This window comes from Cyrtonyx montezumae, unplaced genomic scaffold (genome assembly GCF_038088225.1).
Source record: "Cyrtonyx montezumae isolate F1298 unplaced genomic scaffold, pur_monq_1.0 scaffold_3, whole genome shotgun sequence".
Lineage (NCBI taxonomy): Eukaryota > Metazoa > Chordata > Aves > Galliformes > Odontophoridae > Cyrtonyx > Cyrtonyx montezumae.
In genome coordinates this window covers 102,486,861-102,500,415 of record NW_027072034.1, presented here as the reverse complement: position 1 = coordinate 102,500,415, position 13,555 = coordinate 102,486,861, and the positions used below count along the sequence as shown (strand labels likewise).

Below are 13,555 nucleotides of genomic sequence, written 5' to 3'. Positions count from 1 at the left end.
AGAAATAAAAGCAGTCCACAACATCAATTTCCCCGATCCTAGGGACAGGCCATCTCCTGATCCATCAACGCTGCAAGACACAGCTCTGGATCCTTCCTTGTTAACAGCATACCAAACTTAAAACTCCTCTGACCTTTGAAAAGACAAACTGTCATGTCCTACAGCCAAGTAACGTCACTGCTATCTCTCATCCCTTTGCTACCAAAGAGGTTCATTTTGTGAAAGAGAAGTTCATTTCTTTGGCTGTTTGTACTATGGTAGGCAGAGTACTCCCATGCACTTTAAACATTTCCTGCCAGTCACTTTAAAACCACTACCTTTCACTATTGCGGAGGCTGCAGAAAAGTAGGTTCTACCTACTGGAGCCTGAAATGCATACAGTACTTTTAAGAGAGTCCTGCTGCAAGGATATTGCAGCTGAGTTCAAGCAGTTACAAGGGTGAACACAGGTTTGCTGAGACAAGGAGGATGCAGACAAGAAGGATATTTTGCTTTAGGCAGAAAATGCCTGACTCTAATGGCAAAAAGAAACTGTGGGTGTTGCAAAAGTAAATCCAAAATGAAGCAATTTTGTCCCAGAGGACAATAGAACTTTCCTCATCTATTCCTCTGCAACCATTTGTGAACCTGGGGAGAAGGTCTATTCCTTGCTAGCAGTCCATCCCTTGTGATAAATTAGATCTTTGAGGAGCAAGAGCAACACAGCATGCTCACATACTCTGGTTCTCAGACCTAGGCTATTAGTGAAAAGAATTACCCTTGCAAAGTCAGAAGTATGGGCATCCAAAGAGAGTATCCCTGGGGAACAGAACCTGAGTGGGTCTAGGGCTACACATACAGAATTTCAAAGTGTTACAAATGCAGTGTGCCAGGCAGTTTTCTAGGCAGAGCCCATCAATCATGAAGTGTTCATCCCATGTGCACTTAACATAGCTTGCAAAAATCTTTTTCTTTGAGTAGTTTGTATTGTTCTTGCTTCACTGTTCACCAGTGCCTTGCCCAGTGATGTATCTGTTCCTCCAACAGATCCTCAAGCTTTGCCCCAAAAAGAAAAGCTCCTCAACCTACACATTTTGCAAGTCAGTGGGCCTGCTAGGCATGCAGTTCCATCTCTTTGAGAATGAATGTAAGTCTGATTCTTCTTGTTTGCCTTGGGGGGATTTGACATGGAAAAGGAGAAGGAAGGAGGAGGTTGTATAGACCAGTGAGATCTTTCATCAGAGTACGGATTCCATCAAGGTTAGATTCCATCAAGGTTAAAACAGGAGCGGATTAAAAACAGGCTCAGTGCTGAGGAGACTGCTGTGCAAGTACACCGTGATGAGAAGAAGCTTCTGAGCTCTCTCGGTCTAAACATGCACAGAAGGGCTGAACTTAAGCTCACCAAAGTGAGTTGACTTGTCATGGTAACAGGGAGAGCAATAGTCTGGAGGAACGAGGTAACTGATCCTAAGGTACAAGTCACTTAAACTCTCAGTAGCCAACAGTAGGAGAACCTCACTGAGGAAACTGTTTGTGTCACCTTTAGCCCCTCACCACTTGTGCCCAAAATCACAACACCCACCCCTACTTTAGACACTGATTAAATCCCAGGTGCTGCTGCTTCCTCCCTGCACTATGGTGTGCTGTGCTGTGATGATATTACTGAGGCTGAAGCAGAGCCTTTGGAACAGCACCCACCAAAGCATGGCAAGACGCCAGCCCTAGTCAGCCTGACCTTGATGGTCTGGGAATAGAGCCATGATGTGTCATGATTGAGGCTGGTTGTGTGGTGGAGGAATTCCAGAAACAGGCAGGCTTCCTGCTGGCAAAGGGGATGCACAGTGGTCTCAGGCAAGCATGGCTTATGCCTACTGAGGGTCTTAGCACCAGCAGAATATGCTGCAAGGAAGGAATACTGTAGCAGTACTGAGGCTACACTGAGTTCCTTACATCCTCACTCTGCTCTATGGACAGTGTGGATCATCATCTCAATTCCCTACCCTCTACAGCACGCAGTGCTTTTCACCTCTCTGGATGTACAAAAGAGCCATTTATAACAGTGCTCCCAGGACACACTGTTGGAGTCTACTTCCAGGGGTATGATGACTATCCTGGAGTACTGGCAAAGGCATCCTTTTATGTATGCTCTACAGAGACAGAAAAGCAGATGTCTGAAAGAACTTGTGATCTTAACACATGAGGCAGAGGGTAGGGAAAGGGAACTGGGACACAAACAGAAGGAGCTAAGGTCTGGCAGAGAACAGCAGGTTGATACTTTGACTTGTTTGGTAAAGATTGCTAAATTAAGAGGTGGGGAAAGGCAAACAGATGCAGGAGCAGTAGAGAAGAGAAAGCATGACAGGTAAAGAAAAAAAATGTAGACAAAAGTGGGGGAAGGAGAAAAGAGATAAAAACCACTTTTCAATGACCAAAACAGAAAGTCCAGTCACTTAACAAGGCTTAACAAGTTCTCTGCATACCTTTGTTCTCCAGCTTCTGTTGGCTGAATCTGCAGCCACCTCCTCCCTGCACACATCCTGATCTTTAAATCATAAAGCCTTTTGTTGTGATATTTTCACTCTCAGAACGTTTCTTTTCATTTTCATTTCTGACAGAGCATTTTGCTTTTTGGGGAGTACTAAGCAGAGACCTGCAAACCCATACCCTTCTTTTACCACACTGCACAGCATGATGAGCTCCCCACTCATGCTGCGCTGACACTGCAGCTATGTTCCCTGCTGCTGAAAGTAGAGACTGGAGAGAAGTCCTGTATCTGAGGATAACAATGGCTCTGAGTCCAGGAGTCAACCTCTCAGGCTGCAAATCCCTCAGGAGAAAAAATATTGTTGGCCTCATATATGCTATTAACTCCTCTGCAGATTCAGGAGGGCTTTATAGTCCCATTACTATGCTCATATTATTAGAGTTGACATTGCATTAACTGTAACAAAGAGCTAGAGGTTTTTGGCTATAGCACCACTATGGTAGAAGCAGTAACTTGCCTTGCTACTGCACCTTGGCCATTCTGTTCCCTTGGAGTGCTGCAATGATGCAGATTCCCACAGTTTGCAGTGTGACAAACTTTAAGCATGACATTTCCCTGGACTAAAATACCCTACCCTGGAAAGGCAGGAAGGCAGACTTATCTGGCAAGAAACACTAATGCCTCATTATTATTTTGATACATCTTATTCACAGATTATCCCCATGGCATCACACTGGTGACTCCGGTTTCAGGCTCAGAGAAGAAACAGGTACTTCACTTCTGTGCTCTGGGAGCTGAGGAAATGCAGAAATTTGTGGAAGATCTGAAAGAGTCAATAGCAGAAGTGACAGAGCTGGAGCAAATACGTATTGAATGTAAGGACCTCTAATACAATTCAGACTTGGATGCCATCATACTTCATGTATGCAAGGGACAAAAACGTAGAAGCAGTGGATTCTTCAGTAAGAATGACAAAGAAGATGAGTTGTAGAAGTCTCCATAGGATTGGTCTTGTGTTCATTAAGAGTAAAAAAAAAAAAAACAGCCAAGTTTTGTGAGCACCCACCAACAGGAGAAAGGGAAAAACTACTTATGGTCTTATCAATTAGAGCATATGAGACAGTAGATTGAAGCACAGAAGCTTGGACTATCAGACCCTGTAGGGTGAATAACTCAAATAGTATTCAAAAAAAAAAAAAAAGAGAAGGATGGTATATTTGGCTTAGCTGGGTGGTAAACAGACAACCAGTAAATAAAGAAAAGCTCACCAATAACTCCACAGGGGAGAAATCTCCAACATGAAATCCTTCCCCAGTGGTGGTCAGCCCTTAAATGGGGTCTGGGAGAGGTGGAGCCAAACTGCACCCCTCCCAGTCACACAGTGCATTGCCTTCACCTGTGCTCCTGCAGCTGACTCAGTGCTCACCTCAGCTGATCAATCAGTGGTTCAGGCCATGATTCAACAGTTCCCATACAGGCCCATAAGACTTCCGTATCTCATACACTTCTGAGTCTGCACATACCATCTGTAGATATCTCAGAAGTACAGGATAGATGATAGTCTTAGCAGAATTGTCCTCTCACTCTGGGGACATCTAGGAGAAAAGAAGTCTATACCACATCATTCTGGGGCCCGTCTTACACAGAGTAAGGTTCAAGTAGACCTCAGTGGTGCTTGCATGTATAAACAAATGAGCCCGAGTAGCTCAGCATCAGTGGTCCTCCTTCTGTGCAGCAATAACCCGTTCTGTGTAAGTGCAGGTCATACACAGAGGCGTTATGTAAGGTTCTCCATGTATCAAGTCCTCTCCAGTTTTTGTTTCTCTCTTAAATGTTCCTCTCTCCTTCCTTTCTTGACAGACTCTTGTCATATTCTTACATCAGTTGTTGCTGACTTCCCACATTAGTCCTTCAATATACTCTGGTCCTTCTCTGCATCCCTCCTCTCATTCTTGGCCACACATCTGTCTTGCAGGGGAGCTGGAGAAACAGCAAGGGGCAAAGACTCTCTCGCTAAGGAGCAATGGTGCCCAGATAGAGCCACAGTCCAAGCAGAGCTCACCAACAGGTAAAATTTCTTGAACAAGCATGGCCTATTTTTCCTCCCTTGAGGTAATGCAACTCAGCAAGGATACTATATATATCCTTCAGAGACTTCCCTGTCACTTCTGCAATACTAGCTTCTTTGTAGCTTTGTATTCTTGCAGCCAAAAACAAGTGCAGTGATGAGTGGCTACAAACTCACTACAAAAAGGTCTCCACTACACTGCTATGCAGCTGATGGATTGAAAGAGGAATTTGATTTATCTTACAGTCAAGAGTTTTACTGGGCCCTGTACCCCTTCCTTGAGCTTTTCAGTCCACCCTATGGAGGGCAGCTGTTGATGTGAAGAACAGACATCATGAGTGAGATCTTTTCTTTTATTTCAAAGGCAAGAAGGATTTGGGGGAGAAGGTCTCGGACAGTACAGTGGAGGTAAGTAGAGTGCGGAGCAGCTGAGGTAAGTAATTCTCTCTCACTTCAGCTCTTCTCACATTCTCTGTTGTTTCTTTTCTCAGGTATTAATCAATGCCTCCCCAGCCAGACTGACAATTTTACCAATTTCCAGAGATACAATTAAAAGTTACTGCTAGGACGGGTAATACAACTTTCAAATCCAAACTAAACTTCAAAGCATTTTCAATCCGTTTTTATAACTGTAACATCCCTCATGGACCAAGCTCCCAAACGCTGTAGACTAACCCACCCCACTGCTTATGGGGAGACTGAAAACCCCACTAAAGATTTCTCTGACATGCTAACTCCATGCAGCATCACATGCAAATTCCCCCACAGCCCAGCTTTCCTGCATTATCTCTGCAGCTGTCTCTCTGTCCCCCTTGCAGGGGGATTAAGCATGGCCTTTTTATATCAGGGACTTTTCCCAGAGCTTCACCATCCTAGATAGGGAGCTTGGCTTTCCTGTATGCTTCTATCTTTGCAGGGATGTCTAGCACCCATGGGTTGCCTGTTTCTTCACAGACACCCATGCTCACACTGCTTATAAGGAAACAGAAAAATGCTGTCTTCACACTGAAAATCTTATTTACTGCTTTCTACATTTTCCCTGTCTGGAATATCTCCATTTTGCTGAATTTGCCCTTTTCCAGGGCACTTCTTTCCCTCCTTGTCGCAGTATATTTGTTTGAGGAGATCAGCTTCTCTGTGGGGAGTGGGTGTCACTGATTTTCTTCGAAGAACACCCATTTCCCTGCAGACAGCCCCTGTCTGGATAAGGTGCCTCTCCCAGCCAACTTCCATTTTCTGTTGGGCGTTGTGTTATCTTGTTGAGAATGACTTCCATGTTTTTTAAAGTCACTAGCTCTTCATGGCCCAACAGCCAGTTTTTCCAAAGGTATGTTTCACTGCCTGAATAAATACTGACATAATCTGCTGCATAGTGGGCCTGAGCAACCTCCATGCTTGGGTAGGGACAAACAGCTCATCCTTGTTCCAGCATGGTGGGGAGCTTGGTCACTCCACAGCTCCTCCTTCATGGTTGCTGGCTCTGCTGTCCAACAAACAGACCATCAGGGCACCCCCACTGCCCAATCTGCCCATCTGTACCCCTGCCTTGCTGGAAGGGCTGTGCCAGCCTTCAGGCAGTAGTACCCTACCCAGGATTTGTCATTTGACGGACATTCAACAGCAGCCTTGCTGTGCTCTGGTGACTCCATCAGCCCGTGTCCTTGCCAGGAGGAACTATGACTTCGGTCACCATCCAGGAAGCACCGTTTTACTGCTGTGCTTCCCCCTAAGGGATCTCTAGTCCAGACCAGCTCCCTTTTCAAGCTGGTCTCAGTGAGCTCTTATTTGAGTGACTCTATTATCAGCATCTCTCTGTGGGGACCCTGATGACCTCCTCCTTCCCTCCCCCCTTCCCATTGCCCATGTAATACTCTGCCAGCAGAGGAGCATTTCCATTCCTTTGAGATTATCTAATCTGCTGCCATTTCATCATGAATTTCTTTTATCATTGTATGAGCTAGACGGGCATTTTTTTCTTTCTTTTTTCTTTTTTGAAAATCATTTCCTTTCACTGACAAACCATCAAATGGATCAGAGGGAGCTGCCTTTTGCTAGAGTATGTCAGATTTCTGCTTTTTTCCTTTGTAAACAGATTAGCCAGTCATGTGGTATACCTTCATACTCAGAAAGGCAGGGAGCTGGGAAAGGCTGGAGTCTCTGTCTCAGACTCAGCTACCGTCATTTTTTGCAGAAATGCACAGCCTCCATTATCTGAAACCTTGCTACTCAGTTGTCCCTTTTGTCCCCTGGTTTTGCTGCTGGGGACGAGGGCATGACCGCCGAGGTCTATTCATTACCACAAGAATTTATGGATGCCTCCGCTCATTGAGTTGATTTGCGTTCCCTATGCTGTTTGGATAATCAAAGTTGCCCTGCATTTGGGAACACCAGCCTTTGATGTGATGGAAAGGACACGAGCACTAAGGCCGGGATAGGATGATGGGGCTGCTGGGAGAGAGGGATGCAGCCAGGGCTTGTGCCTGTTCTGTTTATTCAAGCTGGGGGGAGGGTTCGATGCTGATTGGCGGTGGGATTCAGGGCAGCCAGTAGCAGCAGATGGGAAAAGTCTTGTAACATTTAATGCTTCTTTGACTGTTTCTAAAATAGGTGTCAATTCACAACAGGCTTCAAACGTACCAGCACAACTCCGCCCTGGGGCCCGAGAGTGGAATGCAGCCCAGCATGCGTCTTAACATGCCACGGGAGCGGCTGGAGACAGCACTGGTGCCCTCGCACCCCGCCTCGGCGGGGACACTTGTACAGTGCCAGCAGATTGTCAAAGTCATTGTCTTGGACAAGCCGTGCCTCGCTCGAATGGAGCCGGCCCTCAACCAGACTCTGACGCGCTATGTCACCTCCGATTCCTGCACCTCCACTCCCTGGCGCGGTGTGGGCAGCGGGCTCCCTGGGACCCCCATGAAGCTGGTCCATCAGCCTCCCCTGCCACCTCCACCTCCTCCCTACAACCACCCCCACCAGTATTGCCCCCCCAGCTCCCTGCTTCAGAGGCGCAGGTACTCCAGTGGCTCGCGGAGCCTCGTGTAGCCACACCACCAGCACCAGAACAGCACAGACTCCCCCGCTTCCCAGCCACACCACCTCCCTGGGACCCTTTCTGCCTACAGAGATCTAGTTTGTGATTTATTTTTTAGTAAAAGAAAAAGGAAAAGAAAAAAAAAAAAGAGCTAACTCTTACCCTGTCTCCCCTCAAGATGATGCTAATCATGAAGAGCCATCTGCAGAACCTGCCAACCTACATGCTCACATATCCTCACATCCCGCCAGCCCTGCTGGCCTCCTGCGCTCATGCCGTTCCCACGTAGCACTTTTCTGCCCTGTTCCTGAGAGGCTTGATGACCTGCTGCTTTCTAGGCACTGTGTCTTCCGTTTGCTACTCCTCGATCTTCTTCCCTGCCTTGCATTTACCTGGCCATAGGTTTATACCCACCGTGAAACTTCGCCAGCCTCGGAGAGAAACTGACTTACCCGTGCCAAGGACTGATGCTGGGGCACTCCCAGGGGTGGAGTTCCCCACGCCACCACTGCTGCTGCCTGCTAAGCTGGAGCTGAGAGCCTGTACCACTTGCCGTGCTTTCTCCTCATCGCTCTTCAAATAGTATCTCCTTGCAGCAGCTGATTCCAGGTGAGGGAGTGCAAGAATGGAAGTGAGCTTGAGAGGAGGAGAGACTGTCCTAAGCTGCAGTACAACACAAAGATGGCCTCACTCTGAACACAAAAACTTTTTGTTTCTGTCATGTTGGAGCATTATACCAGAGACCTCTGCTGATACCTAGCAGCCCTCATCATGTGTAAATACACCTGTATGGTAGAGTATGTATGGCGCATGCTTACTAAAGGAAACACGAAGCAGTTCTGGGGGAGCAGAAGGGAGAGCGTAAGCCCAGGAATCTTCCTGGAATGGATGAGCAGTTTTCCAAAGAAATGGCTCCAAGAGGTGGCCTCTCACCTCAAAACACACACACACAAAGATTGTCTTGAAACAGACCAACTTCTGCTTTTCTCATTCTAGCTGTTTTTCTGTTTCCTTCCCATCTGCTTTTATACATTTTAAAAGCAAAGCTAAGTGTTACGTTCACCTCCTGGATGGTTTCTGCACTTGGGCTCTTCCTCCTGTGCTAGGGGGAAAAGCCTTCTTGGAGCCCACTCACGTGAGCTGCCATCTGTATCTCTTGCCTGGCAATGCCATTGCTTCCCTCAGCCCTTTCCCTTGGAAAGCTGCACACCAAGGCCCTTTCTCCTTTCTTCCTCTCTGTCCCAGCTTCATAGTGAGAGGAGGGGAAGATCCTGAGATAGAGATGACAGCTCAGCTTCTCTTCTTTATTGGGGACATTGATGTGAAAAGAGACAGCATTAAAAATGAGCTATGGCTTTATTTTTAGAAGAAAAAAATCTTTTTGAGCAGTAGGGAGGGGAAGGTATTAATTAGCTTAAAGGCTTCGGTTTCACTCACTCACCCTATCTCCCTTCAAGGCTTAAGAAGATCAACTTTAGGATTTTAAAATAGGACAGTACACCTTTTAGGGCCCTTATTTTTATTTTAAGAGGGAGAGAAAGAAATGGGCTACCTTCCTGCATGAGTCCAAGGCATGAGCACTGGGTGTTGTTTGGGTGAGGAGAGGTGAGGAGTGTTGGCAGTAGTGTGGATGTGCAGAATGTCAGGGAAAAGGGATGGTGAAGACATGCGGGAAATATATTTTTTACTCTGTATGGTAAAATCCACACGGCAGCAGTACTCCAGGATTCTCTCCCCTGGGGCTTTTACTAGTGCAAGAATGCATTAGAGCCTGTCCCCCACCAGTGCTCTTTGGATGCCCGTTGGCTCTGCTGAAACATCCAGATGAAAGAATTCATTTATGTGACCTAGGCATATGCCCAGCTGCGGTTAAGGAAGCAGAGAGGGGCTGCTGTGAAGGCTCCTCTGTGTTTGCCCAGTCCTCCAGGGCAGAGGCCTGCTGTTTTCTGAGCCTGACCCCCACACCCAGATCTGTCAACAGACCTGTCTTGCTTGTTTGCTTAGCCGTCTGGAGCTGGGGACCAGACTGATGCTTTTACATACAATTGCAGAAGGAACAAACAGGCATCGCTTCAGTGAGGCCCGTGGAAGCAGAAGACTGAAAGATTTGTTAGAAAGCCCTGAGTAGAAGCTCAGTCTCCCTCCAGACCAGAGAAACTTTCTCCTACCCAGTCTCCAGGGGGCAACGAGGATGCTCCACATTTCTGAGCCAGCCCCATGAAAGATCTTCACCCGCTCTGGGGGCACGTGTCTAAGGTCATTGCATGTGGCATTTGCCCCCATGTAATGGGTCCATTAGGCCAATGCAGTGTGTGGCTGCCACATTCTGCTTCCTGCTGAGGTACAAGAGGGTATCCGAGAGGCAGCAGCACTGCCCTTCCCTCCCAGCAGTCACTTCCTTGCCTGAGAGGAATGTCAGAACTTAGTTGTTTATTTTTTCCCAGAGTGCAATGAAGGTCTGTGTGTGAGTGCGTGTGTGTGCGTGTTAAATAAATTAGGCTTTACTTGACATTTAACACGAAGTGACAACAACAAAAACCTTAAGGTACTTGATGAAATAATTTTTTGGGATGAAATATTTATAATGCCTATGAAGTTCCTACAAGAGAGATTTGCTGCTTTAATAATTGATTGGGAAAGCAACAAGAATGTAAAAAAGAAGGAAGGAAGCTTCCGCAAGACTCCCTCCGTAATGCTGGGTGAGGGGAGGACGTGAAGTAACTGAAGTGCCGAAATCCCTCCGGCACAGCCGTCTCTCAGGGCAAGACGGATCCGCTTTCCTGACCCTGCAAAGGCTACTGCTGGCCTCCAGCTTTGGGCAGAGAAGCAGAGATAACCCTTGCTTTCTTCTCGCATCTTCTGTTGGGATTGGCCAGAGAGATACCAAACCATTTCATTTCAGGCTCTGGTGGAACGGGTTTGCCCTGAGTTCTACTACGTAGCTGAGCCCTTCGGACTCGACTTCAAAATGTGGATTGTTTTCCATTTGGAGGTTGGTCTAGAAGGACGACAAGCACTTTAAAGCATGTCAGCACCTCATCTGATCTATTGTGTTATCTGCTTCCGCAGCCCTCCCACGTGCCAGCACAGACACAGACGCAGTGTAGCTGTAGTGCTGTGAGTAGACACCCTTGCACACAAACTGCTGACGGGGTGCAGACAAGAACGAGCATGTCAGTGACAACCTCATGGAGGAAAATGTGCACTGCAGCTCACCAAAGAAAAACCACCAGCTGCTGGCTGCAGTGATTCTGATGGTGAACCTGGCACAACCCTTCGGGAAGTGGGATCAGGCAGGGAGCTGCTGCAGAGATTAGATCAGCCCTAAAGAACGGTGGCTTTTTGCTGCTGAGTTCTTATCCTTCTATATGAGAAAAGGAGGGGAGGAGAAAGGAGGAACCCGACACAGAGCATTCTGCAGCAAGTGTCTGGTGATCCATGGCCAGGAGGAAGGCATGTCTGCTGGAAGGTGGAGCAGAGCGAGGTGTTAGGGAGGTCTCAAGCTGTGTTACGCAAACCATCACTCGTGATTCTCTCCCGCTCATGCTGGTGCAGGTCCAGTGAAATCGATTTGTTTATAGCATGAACAAAGGGGTGGGAAAAATCTGGCAGTAGGATCAGGCTTTGCACAAACAAGCCGGGTTTAACGCAGTGTTTGTCTGCTGCTGTTGTGCTTTTAATGCTATAGGCTGGGCCGCTGTGGTAGCAGCAGTTAGTGTTTTCTGCAAGACCTTCAAAGCACCGCTTGTGTTTTCACACATCCCTGTAGATGAAAGTCGTGAGCGTGGTCCACAAGCAGCTTTTCAACAATGCTCGTTGTTCTTCACAAAAAAGTACTGCCAGATTTGGAAGCGTCTGAGGGCCTCTGAGCTGGAAGAGCTTTGCCATATGTTTTCCAGAAGGCTCCCAAAACAAATCTGAGCCCCGTATCCAGAAAGCTGCTGCTTGGGAGAGTCTCTGCGTTGAAATGAGAGCTGCTGAGCAGGCTCCTGCCTCCCCCCTCCTGCCTCACCATGCCCACGTGGGCTCCAGGACTGTGTTCATGAGCTCGAGCTGCCCGTGACCTTCCCGCTCCACACAGCCGTGCCCGAGACAGCAGCTTCAGAGTCACCCAGCTCTTCAGCACTAGTCACCACCCCATCTGAATGTGTCTTTTTAAAACAAAAACAAAGTTAACAACAGTCGTGTTACCTGTGTGTAGGCTGTTGAAAGCACCTGTCTGTCTGTACCTGTTTTCTGCTGTAAATATCACTGAGAAAAAGCTTCCTTTGGGGAAAGTGGTGTGCTCACACCTAGCTAAGAGTCCAAACGGCTATTTTGTAATGAACCAACAGAAATAGATCAGAGGTATTTTATCTGTTCGATTAATAGAGTTTTAGAAATTATATTGAGATATGTCACTTGTGAGCCCATGTCTTCTTTGCCTCAGCCCCGTCCCGTGTCCGCGGGCTCCGTCGGTGTGCGCAGGCGCACGGCTGACACACCAGGGCTGTGCTCCCCAGGGCTGCTGAGCACCATGGCTGCCTGCTGGCCTCGGGGACAGCCCTCCGTGGCCACCACTGAGTTCTCATCAGCTCCACGCTCAGGGCCAGATCCGGAGGAAACCAGGAAGAAATAATCTTGTCCAATGTGAAACTCACCCATGCGGTGAGGCAGAGAGGAAAGCGGGACGGGGGAAGGCCGAGCCCTCTGTGCTGCAGCTCCTTCCCTTTGCACCTTGCTGGCACGCAGCAGGGCCTGCCCCAGCCTCTCTGCCCACCCTGCATGCTGGGGAAGGAGCCTGCACACCATGCCAAGCGCGTGGTGCCATGCGTGCACGCTGCGGCAAGGAGAGCAACCTCGTGCACTGCATGTGCCAATGCATGTGTTGTACGCCAGCTGGCTGCAGAGAAGCTCATTCACCCAGACACATCAGCACACACTGTGTGTTAGCACACACACCATCTGCCAACATGTAAGACTATATGGCAGATCATGTGCGGGCACCTTCGCTATCCATGCAGCTGAATGCACTGTACAAAATATCAGGCATGTGCAGCCATGCTCTGCCTGAGCAGGACAGCTGTGCAGGCTGCAGTTTCCATCACAGCACACTTTGTAAGTTACATAGGCTCAGGCTCGACAAACATTTGGATGGGGGACATGTAGGGAAAATGCCATTTTCCATGCAAATCAGATATACATGCATATTTACACAAAGCGTAACCCCGGGGTTAATGAAACCAACCCTGCGTGCAGGGATGAGAGATGGTCAGAGACAAACGCGTGCACACGAAGAAGCTCTCCTCTGCAGCGGGTGGGGGACAGCAGCCCAGATTTTTGCAGCTGGGAGTCAAACAATCACTGGGGCCAGACTGAACCTGCTGAGGAAGCAGTCTGTAGGCTGCAAATTCTTTGCTGGCTTCAAAGAATCCCTCAGGTCCCCGAGCCCGTGGCGAAACACTGGGGAGGGCAGAAATCCCTGAGATGGGAATTCCCAGGGATTCAGAGGCTTCCATTTCTGTTTTTGTGTGCCACAGATATATTATCTATTGGTCCATCCCAAACACATCCACTTTCTAAGATGTTTTGAAACAGGAAATTATCTGGAGAAGTTTCTGCCTGATATTTAGATCACACACCTGGCTGTAAAGATGAAAGCAATAAAAACAGATTGTCTATATGTGTTATACTCCTACCTTACTCTGCCGCGCATACACTATTGTTAATAAGAGGGTGGGAAGACCCTTTGTGATCCATACATCACTTAGGTAGTGCCAACACAAAGAGTTTACAACCCAAAAAGCATATACCACAACTGCCATACTGCATCCGTACAGTTATAGGTATACAGTCTACTTGGTGTACAAAATAACACAACCCTAATGCATTCAGAGTTGATCAGCATATGCCACTCTTTTCCATAGACAATTCTGAGATGCAGTTTTGCACAACCCTTTCAAGATGGACTTTAAGTTAAGCACATCCCTCATGTGATTCCTATAAG

At 47.7% G+C, this 13,555-nt stretch overlaps 1 protein-coding gene across 1 annotated transcript in view; it reads left to right on the top strand.

Moving 5' to 3' along the window:
* The window catches only part of IQSEC3 (IQ motif and Sec7 domain ArfGEF 3), a 99,168-nt gene extending 91,451 nt beyond the window's left edge, over positions 1-7,717 (top strand). The window contains exons 10-14 of the mRNA XM_065742639.1: positions 1,027-1,126; positions 3,181-3,342; positions 4,443-4,535; positions 4,900-4,943; positions 7,143-7,717. Coding sequence (XP_065598711.1) covers positions 1,027-1,126; positions 3,181-3,342; positions 4,443-4,535; positions 4,900-4,943; positions 7,143-7,580 — 837 coding nt within the window. The 3' untranslated portion in view covers positions 7,581-7,717. The remainder of the gene's footprint in view (positions 1-1,026; positions 1,127-3,180; positions 3,343-4,442; positions 4,536-4,899; positions 4,944-7,142) is intronic.
* Positions 7,718-13,555: the final 5,838 nt, after the last annotated feature.